The sequence below is a fragment of the Podarcis gaigeae genome (assembly GCF_964106915.1).
Source record: "Podarcis gaigeae genome assembly, chromosome: 11".
Classification (NCBI taxonomy): domain Eukaryota; kingdom Metazoa; phylum Chordata; class Lepidosauria; order Squamata; family Lacertidae; genus Podarcis; species Podarcis gaigeae.
The window spans coordinates 55,470,880-55,485,762 of record NC_139687.1 but is presented as its reverse complement, the minus strand read 5'-3'; the positions used below and the strand labels follow the sequence as shown (position 1 = coordinate 55,485,762).

Genomic DNA, 14,883 nt, shown 5'->3' with positions numbered 1-14,883 from the left:
AAATATCACACGTTAAAAACTTCCCTGAACAGGGCTGCCTTAAGATGTCTTCTGAATGTCAGGTAGTTGTTTATCGCTTTGACATCTGCTGGAAGGGCGTTCCACAGGGTGGGCGCCACTACCGAGAAGGCCCTCTGCCTGGTTCCCTGTAGCTTTGCTTCTTGCAATGAGGGAACCGCCAGAAGGCCCTCGGCGCTGGACCTCAGTGTCAGGGCAGAATGATGGGGGTGGAGATTAGTTGTTGTTTCCAGGTCACCTTCAAAGGTAGCCCCATGTAGAGCGCATTGCAGTAGTCCAAGCGGGAGATAACCAGAGCAAGTGCCTGCTAGATGTCCCATCAGTGGGCCATCTACTCCAACATCCTGCTCTCTCAATGGCCAATCAGATGCTTGTGGAAAGCCAGCAGGCAGGACAACCCATTGCAAGGCAAATGGGATGTGCTGAATCTTAATGGACTTGATCCTTCTCATTGCATGGGCTGGTAACAGGCAGAGCAATCTTTGTTGTTGTTTAGTCGTGTCTGACTCTTCGTAACTCCATGGACCAGAGCACGCCAGGCACCCCTGTCTTCCACTGCCTCCCGCAGTTTGGTCAAACTCATGCTGGTAGCTTCAAGAACACTGTCCAACCACCTCGTCCTCTGTCTTCCCCTTCTCCTTGTGCCCTCCATCTTTCCCAACATCAGGGTCTTTGCCAGGGAGTCTTCTCTTCTCATGAGGTGGCCAAAGTATTGGAGCCTCAGCTTCAGGATCTGTCCTTCCAGTGAGCACTCAGGGCTGATTTCCTTCAGTATGGAGAAGTTTGATCTTCTTGCAGTCCATGGGACTCTCAAGAGTCTCCTCCAGCACCAAAATCCAAAGGCAATCTTAGCAGTGATTAAGTGGCAGACCTGAAACCTCGCCCTGCTCTCACCATTGTGGGAGAAGGTGGGGCTGAGCGTTCTACTCTAAGGAGGATGTCAATGGCGCCTTCCTACCTGTGGTTTCCTATTCTCTGCTACCATCATGTGGTTGTTTCATGAAACGCAAGCAAATGGTGCTGAAGTCATGCTGGGATCAGAATTTGTAGGACCTACAAAAGGGTGGTTTTCGCCCCGCTGCAAAAAAATTATCTTTTAGACAGAGGTGGTTTCCCACAAACCTATATTCCAAGGGAAGAGAACAGGGGGAGCTTCTGTCTCAAGCATCTGGGTGAGGATAAGAGACTGATTTTTGTGTGTGGAGAGGGGTAATTTCAGTTTCGCCAACAACGTAATGGATCACCTAGATCAGGCATGGCCAAACTTGGCCCTCTAGCTGTTTTGGGACTACCGTCATCCCTAGCTAACAAGGCCAGTGGTCAGGGATGATGGGAATTGTAGTCTCCAAACAGCTGGAGGGCCAAGTTTGGCCATGCCTGACCTAGATGAATATTTTTTGGCCTCTCATTTCAATTTCAGTTGACTTTGTTTCAGCAGTTGTTCCCCTGACAGTGTCAAAGCCCTTGGCTTCTACTGAAGATGCACTTTTGTGCATGTATATGAATGGGTTTCACATGGAGAAACACTGCACCATTTCGTTGGGTTGCATAATCAATGCGTCTCGGTCTCATACATGTATTTTGCTCATAAGAAGGGGGGGGGGATATTTCATAGGCCAGACGTAGCATATCATCCCAGTTGGTTCTACTCCAAGGCTTCAGTATCTCATAAGGTAAAGATAAAGGGACCCCTGACCATTAAGTCCAGTCGTGGTCGACTATGGGGTTGTGGTGCTCATCTCGCTTTATTGGCCGAGGGAGCCAGCGTACAGCTTCCGGGTCATGTGGCCAGCATAACTAAGCCGCTTCTGGCGAACTAGAGCAGCGCACGGAAACGCCGTTTACCTTCCCACTGGAGTGGTACCTATTTATCTACTTGTACTTTGACGTGCTTTCGAACTGCTAGGTTGGCAGGAGCAAGGACCAAGCAACGGGAACTCACCCCGTTGCGGGGATTCGGACAGCCAACCTTCTGATCGGCAAGTCCTAGGCTCTGTGGTTTAACCCACAGCGCCACCCATGTCCCTGGATGCGTCCCATAGATGATTGTAAAACAGTAAGGCAGAGAGAGGGGTTGAGGACTTCTTTTGCAACCATACACATTGGCACCTGTCTTACTTTTTTTGCTGCTTGTGAGAGCCATTTAGCGCTGGCACCCACAACACTTTTATCAATATATGACTACCAGCACCTCTCTTTTTTTAACCAGCTAAATTTAAGGCCTTTAGAGGCCATAGGCACTTACAAGGTTATTGTGCCCCACCCATATGTAATTCAAAATAAAAGCAATACTAACCCATAATTTTTTTATTATTTTTCAAAATGACACAAAACGTACATGCATACTGAAATTTAAAAAGCTCCTTTCTAGATCTTCTGATCGCAAAATTCCGAATTTGGTCATCAAAGCTGACTCAGTGAAGCATGTCTGCTTCCATACATGGCAGAGAAAGTGAATCAAGTTTCAAATTTAGCGGTAATTCCTGCATTTCATGGGGTTGGACTAGATGACCCTCAGGGTCCCTTCCAGCTGGAGAAGTCTATGAATATATGATTCTATAAGGGGCCACACAGCTCAGGAGCAGGACATCTGCTTCACATGCAGGAAGCTCAATCACCAGCATCTTCAGGTATGACCAGGAATGGTCCTTGCCTGAAATCCTGGAGAGCAGCTGCCATTCAGTGCAGACATTACTGAGTTAGATGGGCCAATGATCTCAGTATAAGGCAGCTTCCTGTGGCCCAGGGGGCAGCAAAACTGAAATGCTGAACAGAAGGCTGGGTGAATTAGAAGGGGTTGTGTCTTTAAACAGATAGCGTTTCAGTATCGGACGGGAGGACAAGGTGAAAAAAGCAATAATTTTGCCCGTTGACTGCCTTCAGAGCTGTTTATCTTGCCATTCTTGATAAATTCATAACTAGATTTTTATTGCGCAGTTGCCTGGAGCAGTCCATTAGCTCCCCCAGTCGAATCGCAACCCCAACAATACCTTATCGTTCCATCTCCTTTGCATTTGGCATGATGCAATTGTGCTAATTAACCAGCCTCTTTCACTTCGCCCCCATCCTTTGAAAGATAAAGATCCAAGGCTGCCGGATTCTATTTTATTTAAATGCAGAGTCACATGTGAATTTGCACTCAGAGCTGTGACATGGTCGATCAAGGCCACCAGAAGCCCATCAGACATAACTTTGCCTCTGCAGACAAGGATATTATAAAAAATCAGTTCCCAAAAGCTGGTTTTTAAGTCACGTTTGACGTCTTCCACTATCTTCTAAGCCGACATGATGTTTGTTCCTTTAGAAGCTTTATCGCCCTGCTCTGTAGTACACTATCCCAGCAGCTGCTGGGAATGTTTTGCTTCCCCTGTGAAATGAAAGAAAACATTCAATAGAAACCTAAATAAGTGGGATGCTAGCAGAGAGGAGCATTTTCCTAACCCTGACCTGGTAAAAATATTTAGGGGTGTCCATCCAAACATACCCAGAACCTGGAGAATGCCCCGGAGCAGATTTGGGGACCTGTGGGAATCTGCAAGGAGAAGGATCTGGTACATACAGTATTTTTTGCTCTACAAGACTCACTTTTTCCCTCCTAAAAGGTATGGGGAAATGTGTGTGCGTCTTATGGAGCAAATGCAGGCTGCTCAGCTATCACAGAAGCCAGAACAGCAAGAGGGATTGCTGCTTTCACTGTGCTGTTCTGGCTTCTGAAATTCAGAATATTTTTTTTCTTGTTTTCCTCCTCCAAAAACTAGGTGCCTCTTGTGGTCTGGTGCATCTTATACAGCGAAAAATACGGTAAGTGGAGGTTCATTCACAAAACACTGGATGTTGCCAATAATGCTTAACTGTAGTCAAAAGGGATGGTGGTTTCTTCCTTCAACTGGGCTAAAGTTCCCATGGCAGGTAGCCACTGATCGCCTTAAAGGTAAAGGGACCCTGACCATTAGGTCCAGTCGTGGCCGACTCTGGGGTTGCGGCACTCATCTCGCTTTATTGGCCGAGGGAGCCGGCGTACAGCTTCCAGGTCATGTGGCCAGCAGGACTAAGCCGCTTCTGGCGAACCAGAGCAGCACATGGAAACACCGTTTACCTTTCCGCCAGAGCGGTACCTATTTATCTACTTGCACTTTGACGTGCTTTCGAACTGCTAGGTTGGCAGCAGGAGGGACCGAGCAACGGGAGCTCACCCCATCGCGGGGATTCGAACCGCCAACTTTCTGATTGGCAAGTCCTAGGCAACTTTCTGATTGGCAAGTCCACAGCGCCACCCGCGTCCCAAACTGATCGCCTTATCCTTCATGAATTTGTTGGCATCCGTGTGTCTTCGCTGTACTCTATTTAGCACCTGCTAAAAACATTTCTACCCAGATATGTAGAATGACGTGTTTCAGTTCGTTCGTTCAGTTCAGTTTCAATTTAAATAGTTGCTCTTAACTGTTTTTACCAATAGTTGTATTGCTTTACGCTTTTGCAAACCAGTTTGAGTTCTGATCTGTTTTTACAATCAAGCAGCGCATTGGTTTCATTAAAGGAAGAAATAAAATCAAAGCAGTGGGGGGGGGGGAAGGATTCTTTCCCCTGCCGAAAATTTCTTGCTCCCAGTTAAAAGTTGCCCCCCCCCCCGCCGTATTACAGATGGGCTTCCAAGGATGACATTTATGAAGGGGAACAAGCAGATCTCAAGGCAAAACAGGCTCAGATATCCACAGCAACCCGGCACTCCTCATCCTGGTTTCAAAGTCACTGTTTATCCCGTGGGTTTAAGTGTTCTAGCTGCACAAGGACACAGGCAAAGGCCTAATCCAAGCCCTCAGCAGCAGGTAACAGCTCAGCTGCAGAACACACTTGGCACAAAGAACATCCCAGGGTCAACTCCCAACACCTCCAGCTCCAAGCGATAGTACTGAACCCCTCGCCATATCTGGAGGCAGGAGGCTGCCTTAGGGGTACAGAGAAGGCCCTGGGATGTTCAGTTCTGTCCTCCAACACGAGTTGTGATTCGAGGACCTGCCACCCGCTTGAGGATAAGAAAGAAACATGGACACAGCATATAAGGTTAATGGGCTAAAAAAGGCCGCAACTTTATTGCTTACAGCATGTGAGAGGTATTGGCTTAGGCATTGGATAAACCACAGAGAGTGGCTCCACCCCCTCAGGGAGGGGTGAGTCTATCAAGGGTTAACCACCAGTGGGAGGAGCCTGTTGACGCAAATGTAACTTTATCTACAAGTATTTGATTCTTTGCTTGCAACTCTCTCACCATCTCAAGCATCTAGGCAGACACATCACTTTACCTAACGATAGGGCCGGTCCTCCATTAATTGCTGACTGCTACTATATAGCATGCTAGCTGTAGGATCACTTCCAACAGTGGTTGAAAGCAGAAAAGAAGTGGCACACTGCTTTGGGTAGATACACAGTTACATCATTTGACAGATCACTTAGCTGCCGACCATGTGGTTTGACTAAAGGAAGAATTCCATCCTTTCTAAATGAGCTGTGGCTCCCTTATAAATATCTCCTTTCATGATTTCAACATGCATCTTTCATGAAATATGGATTTCATTTTCTTCCCTCTCTCATTTTAAGGCCAGTAATATGCTCGTGTTTTAAAAATAATTCCCAGTTCTAGGTTTCTGTGACCAGGGGCTACGACTGCATTTCTTTTTATTTTTTACAATCCAATTTAAAAATGGCAAGGGAGGGGATTTCAAATGCACCATAAAAATTAGCAGTTCATGGTCAAGAGGGAGGCCTTTGATGTATGGAAGCCTTCCATTCAAGTCCAGAAATCATGGTGGCCTCTAGTAACATTTTTTTAAAAAGCACCTTAAAAATACAACACAAGTAATTTCCTGTGCAACTTCTCTTTCAAGTTCAGTGGAATCATGGCTTTTTTGTGTGGGAGCAGCAGAAACAAATAAAAGCGATTCTGGTTTTGATCACCAAAAGAGAGAAAGAGTGTATGTCTCTCCCTATGAGCTTTCTAGAACATTCTATCTCCCCAGCGTCTCTTTGGCAAAACACCATTTAGCAGAATACAAAACAGTGTTTCAACTTTTTGAAGACAATGGAATAAATTCAATGTGGCACTAAATTGAAGTTCTTTAGCGGTGTGCTAGCGAGACGCGGGTGGCGCTGTGGGTTAAACCACAGAGCCTAGGGCTTGCCGATCAGAAGTTCGGCAGTTTGAATCCCTGCGACGGGGTGAGCTCCCGTTGCTCGGTCCCTGCTCCTGCCAACCTAGCAGTTCAAAAGCACAACAGTGCAAGTAGATAAATAGGTACCGCTCCGGCGGGAAGGTAAACGGCGTTTTCGTGCACTGCTCTGGTTTGCCAGAAGCGGCTTAGTCATGCTGGCCACATGACCCAGAAGCTGTACGCCGGCTCCCTCGGCCAATAAAGCGAGATAATCACTGCAACCCCAGAGTTGGCCACAACTGGACGTAATGGTCAGGGGCCCCTTTACCATGGCAGGAAAAGGCGCAGGAAGCCAGCACGGTTTTTGTGTCTTCTTGTTCAGCGATCTGGTGTCACCCCAATACCCCTATTTGAACAACAAACTTCCCACTAGTGCAACTGTTGCACTGGATTTTGAGACTGCAAACCGCTCTGTCATCCTCAGATGAAGGGCGCTATATAAATTTAATAAATAACAAAAATTAGTAATGATTTCATATTGTGTCATCATTACCCCATTAGCTCAACAAGCCTTTTGCTGGCAGTCAAGGAACGTTGACTCCAGACCATAATTTCCTGAACCGTGTGCTAAGATCTACAAATGAGACAATAAATAAATGAATTAATTAAGGTTCCAGGATCTTTGACACAAGAAGGCTCTTAGCCCATAATCTGTTACCTGGTCCATTTAACTGAACATGCCAAGGCTTGAACCTGGGACACATTTTCATGCCAAATGGAGGCTCTGGCACCAAGTGACTGGTGCAACTCCACTCTGGTCAGAACACACTCAGGCTCTACCACCCCAGAGGACCAAATGTGGCCCCCCAGGTCTTCCTTTGTGGCCCTTGGGACTCTGAAAAGGCCACACACTCCCATTGTTCATCAGGAGGTTTGGGCTGGGTGTTCATCAGTATGCGGATGATACCCAGCTCTACCTCTCTTTTAAATCAGAACCAGTGAGGGCAGTGAAGGTCCTGTGTGAGTGTCTGGAGGCGGTTGGAGGATGGATGGCGGCTAACAGATTGAGGTTGAATCCTGACAAGACAGAAGTACTGTTTCTGGGGGACAGGAGGCGGGCAGGTGTGGAGGATTCCCTGGTCATGAATGGAGTAACTGTGCCCCTGAAGGACCAGGTGCGCAGCCTGGGAGTCATTTTGGACTCACAGCTGTCCATGGAGGCACAGGTCAAATCTGTGTCCAGGGCAGCTGTTTACCAGCTCCATCTGGTACGTAGGCTGAGACCCTATCTGCCTGCGGACTGTCTCGCCAGAGTGGTGCATGCTCTGGTTATCTCCCGCTTGGACTATTGCAATGCACTCTACGTGGGGCTACCTTTGAAGGTGACTCGGAAACTACAACTAATCCAGAATGCGGCAGCTAGACTGGTGACTGGGAGCGGCCGCCGAGACCATATAACACCGGTCTTGAAAGACCTACATTGGCTCCCAGTATGTTTCCGAGCACAATTCAAAGTGTTGGTGCTGACCTTTAAAGCCCTTAACGTCCTCGGTCCAGTATACCTGAAGGAGCGTCTCCACCCCCATCATTCTGCCCGGACGCTGAGGTCCAGCGCCGAGGGCCTTCTGGCGGTTCCCTCATTGCAAGAAGCAAAGCTACAGGGAACCAGGCAGAGGGCCTTCTCGGTAGTGGCGCCCACCCTGTGGAACGCTCTTCCAGCAGATGTCAAAGCGATAAACAACTGCCTGACATTCAGAAGACATCTTAAGGCAGCCCTGTTCAGGGAAGTTTTTAACGTGTGATATTTTACTGTATTTTTGGTTTTTATGGAAGCCGCCCAGAGTGGCTGGGGAGGCCCAGCCAGATGGGCGGGGTATAAATAAATTATTATTATTATTATTATTATTATTATTATTATTATTATTATTATTATTATTATGCCCTCCGTGAATGTCTTTGCCTGGCTCAAATGGGTCGTCCAACAGCAGGTATGCCTAGTCCTTCTCTGCTTGGGATGCCTGCAGAAACTTCAGTTGTACACAACTATTGCTCTGTCCATCCTTGCCTCTGGCCCCAAACACCTTTGGCAAGAGACCCCTGGAAAGTTCCCCACAAGCAGTAGTGTAACCTAGTCAACCCCTCACCCCCAATGCAGGAATCTCAGCTCAAACATCCAGGACAGACGGCCATCCAACCTCTGCTTAAAAACCTTCAAGTCCACCATGTACCGAGAGAGACAGCTCCACTGTCAAACAGCTCTTATCGTCAGAAAGTTCTTCCCAATGTTGAGTCGGAATCTCCTTTCTTGTTACTTGAAGCCACTGGTTGGATTCCTTCCTTCTGAGGTGCAGACTATCATAGCAAAAGCTGGGTATTTTTAGGGGTGCTTCGTAACGAGGGTGAGAAAAAGGAGGATGGCATAAAGAGGGGTGGAGGCTGGCACAAAAAAAAAGCTGCCAATGAAAATACAGTGGTACCTCCGTTTTTGAACCCCTCCATTGATGAACATTTTGGTTTGCAAACGCCATAAACCCGGAAGTAAATGCTTCGATTTTTGAACACACCTTGGAAGTCGAATATGTCACGAGTTTTCAGTTTTCGAATGTTTCATAACTCAAATGGTCTTCTGGAACGGATTACGTTCAAAAACCAAGGTGCCACTGTATTCATATTGGGCCCTTCAATTGTTCTCTCTGGGCAGTTTTCAAAAAAGTAAAAACGATACAAAAACCAATTAAGCAAAAAAAAAAAAAAAAAAAATTAAGTCTCTAGACCAGCACTGAACAGTCAGCAGAATTAAAACTGCACCTCAGAAACAAACAAAAAGGTCTTCATAATAATGAAGGGCAACAGCAGGCAAAGATTTCTGGGGATAATGTTCCACCAACTGGGATGTCATCAAGAAGGCCCATTCTGTCGGAGTCATTTCCTTTACCTCAAATGGTGAGACACTCACCAGGAAACCTCAATTGCAAATTGCAATAGACAGTGAGATACACACAGACAGGACCTACTGAAGATCTCACATGTGCATTTATGTCCACATTACCAAATGACTCAAAACCTGAGAGGTTTGCTCCCCTGAGTAATGATTCCTTACTTCACAAAGCATCAAAGAAGTCTGCTCCATTCTTTCACTATTATTATTATTATTATTATTATTATTATTATTATTATTACCTTTCTGTAAGGTCTGGATCAGCATTAGAAACTCAGATATATTAGCTAGGTGCCAAAAGGCTCCTTAAACCAAAGGTTACAGTTGCCAAAATGGAATGTCTCCTTGCCATCTGGGGGCAAGGTGTCTCTAAAGTCGTATTTTTCAACGATGGACTGACTGTGGTTGATTATCAGTTAAAGATCTGGCGAGTTCAGATGACAACTTTGAGCTAGGTCAAGAGCTTTGAGAACTTGAAGAGATGTCACCTGATCGAGGGGCAGTCCACATAAATACTGGTCTGTTCCGACCTCTTTTTCTTAATGGTGACTGCTCTTGCTCAGGCTACACAGGAAAAAGCATTTTGGTTCCAGAAATTCATTAAGATTGTGCAGATAAAATATAACTCATAGAATTCTACAGGATGGGATATTAAGTGTGTGAAAACAGTCCAAATCCAATGGTCCATAGGCATGCACCTCCAGATGGTGATGTCGGGCACTATCCTGGCAACCAGGCATCTTCACATGGTTGCAATTCAGGTGCAAAATGCACCTAACTAATTTCGAACACTGGTCATGATGAAGGGAGCCAAGGCACTGACAGAGGACCATTTACTCAAAGTCTCCTTTTGCAGAGAATTTAGTTTTTGAGATGTCTCACCCCCCACTCTCTTCCTGGACCCAATTTATACCTGTAAACTGTGGCCTGGCTGTCTTTTATTACTCAATACCTGGAAGGCCACAAGCTCCACATCCGCCTGCAACCAGGGTGAGGCCAAGGAAAATGTTACAGCCCTGACCTATGGCCATTGGAAATCGTATTTAAAAACTCTTCTGTTTTATCAGGTTTTTAAATGGCTTCTAAGTAGCACACCACCAACTTCGCTTTCAGCTATCATAATTGAACACAGGCCACTGTTCAAGAGGAACAGCTGAGAGCCAAGAATTTCCGTCCATTTTTGCAAGTTTTGCTTTGTTCCATGTCTTTAGGCATCTTCCTTTGGACAGTTCCGCCCTGCCTGTGCAAGTTTTGCATTAACAAGCTCTATATTTATCATTGACAGTTCAATGAACTTGAGCACCTGCCAGGAAGGGGACGGTGCCTTCGAACCAAACTGGAATAAATGAGTAGGGCACCATTGGAACAAAATTCAGCATACTCTTTTGCAGGGTATCATATGAGACAAGCTGGCTATAAAAGCCTCTCTGACACAATGCATAGAGCGCAGACCCTGACCACAGCTCAGCAGATTACACAATTCCCCTTAATATGATTGGAAATAAAAGTTGTCACTAAAACACAAATTCCCATCCCTCAGATTTTAACAGCTTTTCAAGAGAACAGCAACCAGCAAAACGCTTGTGCCATACACTTGTTTCTCTAAAAAAGAAAAAAAAAAGACTACCACCAGGCATGGATGATCACAATGTTTACCAACTTTAATAGGTTATTGCCACTAAACACAAGCGTACAGCCCTTTAGCCTGATCAAGTGCCAACAGCTGAGATTTTGTAGGGTTTTGTCGTTTTTGCCAAGGAGCAATGTGATGGCAAGAGGAAAGAAGGAAGGAAGGAAGGAAGGAAGGAAGGAAGGAAGGAAGGAAGGAAGAAGGGAAGGAAAGGAAAGGAAAGGAAAGGAAAGGAAAGGAAAGGAAAGGAAAGGAAAGGAAAGGAAAGGATAGGCGAGATCCTGAGTAGGACAAAGGCATCCTGAAGAAATGAGAAAGGCCCAAGCACAGTTGACCCACTTTTCACAACTACTGACAATTTGGCTAGCTTTGCTTTCAAACTTGCTACTATGGCACTAAGGGTCAGAAACTGGTTTTTCTTTAACTTAAGTTCTGTGAAAGACACTTTCCACAAATGTTTTGTGATCACTGCCTGACAGCAGCCATGTCTTCTATACTGATGCATCAAGGTCCTAGAAATCATTCCAGCAATACACACAAGCCATTTTGCTTTCACACCTGCTAGACAATGAAAGCATTTTGTCCCCCCAAGGAAGCAAAAGATGCTCAAAAGATCTGAAATTTCCAAGCCCACAATGTCAACCATGGACATACCCAATTATTATTATTTTTTAAACCTCACATGCTTTTCTGCTTTGGAACGGCAGACCTGCTCCCATCAAACCATGCCATATTGCAAATCCCACCCCCATCTCCAGTTTCAAGAGAGCTTTACAATCTCTTGGGGATGTCGTTCCACAAGTTCAATCAGACTCCCTTAGGCATGCAATACAAGTCACAGTGTTTTGGATCCTGGACCAGTTATACTCACAGATAGTATATAAAGCAGTCCTCTAAACAGAGGATGTTGCTGCTTAACCATTCAAACAAGCCATGGTGAGAATTAAATTTTTTTTATTAGTGTATTCACATATTAGGCAAATGCAACACGCATGAAAGCTTATTTCTTAGGTTCACAAGTTCTACCAATACATTAGGCTACTGGTAAAACTACACAAATTGGTAATGGCTTCGCCAATTCTTTTAAAATTGTCTGACCCACTTTGATTGCCCACCCTCAGGCTCGATATTTGGTATTGCTCCTATGCCCTATTTCTTAAGGCATAAAAAAATCCATCATTTATCTTCCGTTCAGTCAGCTGATTGCAAAGCTTAACACTGGCCACGTTTGTTCTCAAAGCTGAAGTTGTCACTAGGTGTACTTACAAAGTACAATACTAGTGCAAATAAACGATTTGGGGTGGGGCGTGGGGGGGGGAGGAGGAAAGAAAACAGACAAAAAAAGGCAATCCTGCTACTGCCACAACAACAAGAGAATGACAGACAGCTAGATCACAAGATTGTTAGTAAGATGTATACTTTTCAAGTCAGAATAACCCTGCTATACAGTTTCCCAACCCTTACCCAACCCAGACTTATCTGTAGAATATAATTCAAAATATTTCTTAAAGCAAGGTTCAGATGTAGTGTCCAAGGGTTCTCAATAACATGTACTAGGGAATCTTCTCTTTTTATGGCTGGTCACAACACCCAGCCTAGGGAGTCTGCAGAAGCAGTGACTTTGGCAAGATCCACTCCTTCTGCAATGGATGCTCATTAAGCGAAGCCATACAATTTTGTTCGGACCAGCCCGGTAAACCTTCAAAGAAATGTTAAGTTTTATGTTCAAACCCTTGTGGAAGTTGCATTTCACTGTGTGGGAGAGAGGGAAAAACTGGTAGGGCAGCCAGATTAAATCTGATTTAAACTTTTATCTTAAAAAAATCTACCAGTGAAGCAGGAGATAATTGATGGTGCGGCTGCTCTCAACTGTTCCTTTCAATCTGCACTCCCCAAAACTGTTGCCTGGCGTATCTGGAGTCCCACTACACCTTGGGAGGGAGAAGAGCTGGAGTTTGTGTCTCCTGCATTTTAGCAATGGATTTAAGAGCAAGATGAGACTCTGGGTTGCATCCTGGCAACCTTTTTTTTTAAAAAAAAAAACAAACCCTGCTGAGTGCAAAGGGATAGAGTTCAACTCCTGCATTTCACATACTCATCTCTGCTGTCTGGATAAGGGAAAGTTCTCATAAAGGGTTTCAAGATACGAAAGGACCAGCAACATCTTACAGCTGCTCGCTTTGTCACTTCTGAAAAATAAGGGTGCTGCTTTGAAAGTGCACACTCACCAATCTGAAGGCGGTGAACAAGTCTTTCTTGGGAGAAAAATGTGGATTCTCAGTCAAAAAAACTTATTTTGCAACGGCTGCATGTGCGCATGCGTTGCAGACCTAGCATTTAAGAGATTGCAACACTCCAGGCAAAGGGCTGATGCCGGCAGTTAAGAGATTCCTTGCCTCCACCCAGGTCTGAACCCCTCCGCTCCCTCCTTGATCCCAGTAGCATTTGTTAGCCATGGTCAAGGTGAAAAACCAATAGAACATGAATGTTGATTCCATGGTAATTAACCATAGCTAACGGCAGGAGGGAGGAGAAGGCAGGAAAGCATAGTCCTCCTTGTGATCTCTTAACCCTAGTCAGAAGACCACACACAGTTACAGCTGCATTGGCCTGTTGGTGCATCTCCCAGGAACGACCTCCCGCCATATTTTCGAACTAAGGTGCAAGCTGGACCTCAGGGCCAGCAGCACCCATCGCCGGCAACAGGTGGGCAATGGAAGGATCTATTTTTTGAAGAATGGTTTGGCCCGGGGGAGGTGGGCGTGGGGGCAAGGAGTGAAAGGTTGAGCGTGGCACTGCCTATTTCAGGCCCAGTAAGCATACTCAACACGCAAGATTTCAAGAGATGGAACCCAAGAATCGCTCCCGCTCCAAAGAGGGGTTTTTAAGGTGACAGCTAGTACACTTGGAAAAGGTTTGGGGGCGGGGGGGAGAGGAGATTTTCTGCATAAAGTCTGTTATAGGGCAGCGGAAAGCCTGCATATATATTTATATATAAAAATATAAAAAAATATAGAGAAGCAAGAACTTGGGCTTTTTTACGAGATGGCTGCCTAAGTCAAGGAGCTCCGCACATCTATCAATGGGAATTTAAACTCAGGACAGCAGAATGGTGTCAAAATTGGGGGGGGGGGTCCCATGATACATTAACTGAACCACTCATGTTATTGGTAAACCTTTAGGACACTCAATTTATATATACCCAATAAAAAAACACCATTAAAGTATTTAATATGTCCCTCCCTCCTTCGGCAGAAGGCGTTTCTATACACTAACTTTTCATCTAGAGCATCAGAGTATAGGAAACAAAACCCACAAGGTGCTTAGAAACTGATGAGACCCTCAAGTGCTTTTCTGTCTCTCTCTCTCTCTCTCTGAACTTTTTGGATAGGAAACAGTTCATGGAGACCACACACGAGTTACTACGACAGACGAGCTGTTAATATTTAAGTCTGTTGCCCGGACTTCGCATTTCAAGAGCGCTAGTGGAGACGAGGAGCATTACGACATGCTGGAGCAGCGCACTGAGGGAGAGCCCATCTGAGTCAATACTTTGTCCAGCCACTGTAAAGGCCCGTTCAGGTGAAGCTCGATCCAACAGGGAGTGCTTGTTACCGTCTGCCGCCTGAGGAAGGGAGAAAGAGTTGGGGGATGAAATACACTGCGAAGCCAGCATACAAGCCAAGGGCTTAGGCAAACTAAGGCCCGGGGGCCGGATCTGGACCAGTCGCCTTCTAAACCAGCCAGAGGGCCTTCTCAGTGGTGGTGCCCGCCCTGTGGAACACCCTCCCATTAGATGTCAAAGAGATGAACAACTACCAGACTTTCAGAAGACATCTGAAGGCAGACCACTTTAGGGAAGCTTTTAATGTTTAACAGACCACTGTATTTTAATACAGTCGTACCTCGGGTTACATACGCTTCAGGTTACATACACTTCAGGTTACAGACTCCGCTAACCCAGAAATAGTACCTCAGGTTAAGAACTTTGCTTCAGGATGAGAACAGAAATCGTGCTCCGGTGGTGTGGCGGCAGCAGGAGGCCCCATTAGCTAAAATGGTGCTTCAGGTTAAGTACAGTTTCAGGTTAAGAACGGACCTCCGGAACGAATTAAGTACTTAACCCGAGGTACCACTGTACTCTGTTGGAA

General features: G+C 45.7%; 1 protein-coding gene across 5 annotated transcripts in view; it reads right to left on the bottom strand.

Moving 5' to 3' along the window:
* Positions 1-11,669: 11,669 nt before the first annotated feature.
* The window catches only part of SMAD2 (SMAD family member 2), a 40,609-nt gene continuing 37,395 nt past the window's right edge, over positions 11,670-14,883 (bottom strand). For all 5 annotated transcript variants that reach the window (XM_083702840.1, XM_083702844.1, XM_083702841.1 and 2 more), the window contains one exon: positions 11,670-14,357. In XM_083702840.1, coding sequence (XP_083558966.1) covers positions 14,234-14,357 — 124 coding nt within the window. In that variant the 3' untranslated portion in view covers positions 11,670-14,233. The remainder of the gene's footprint in view (positions 14,358-14,883) is intronic.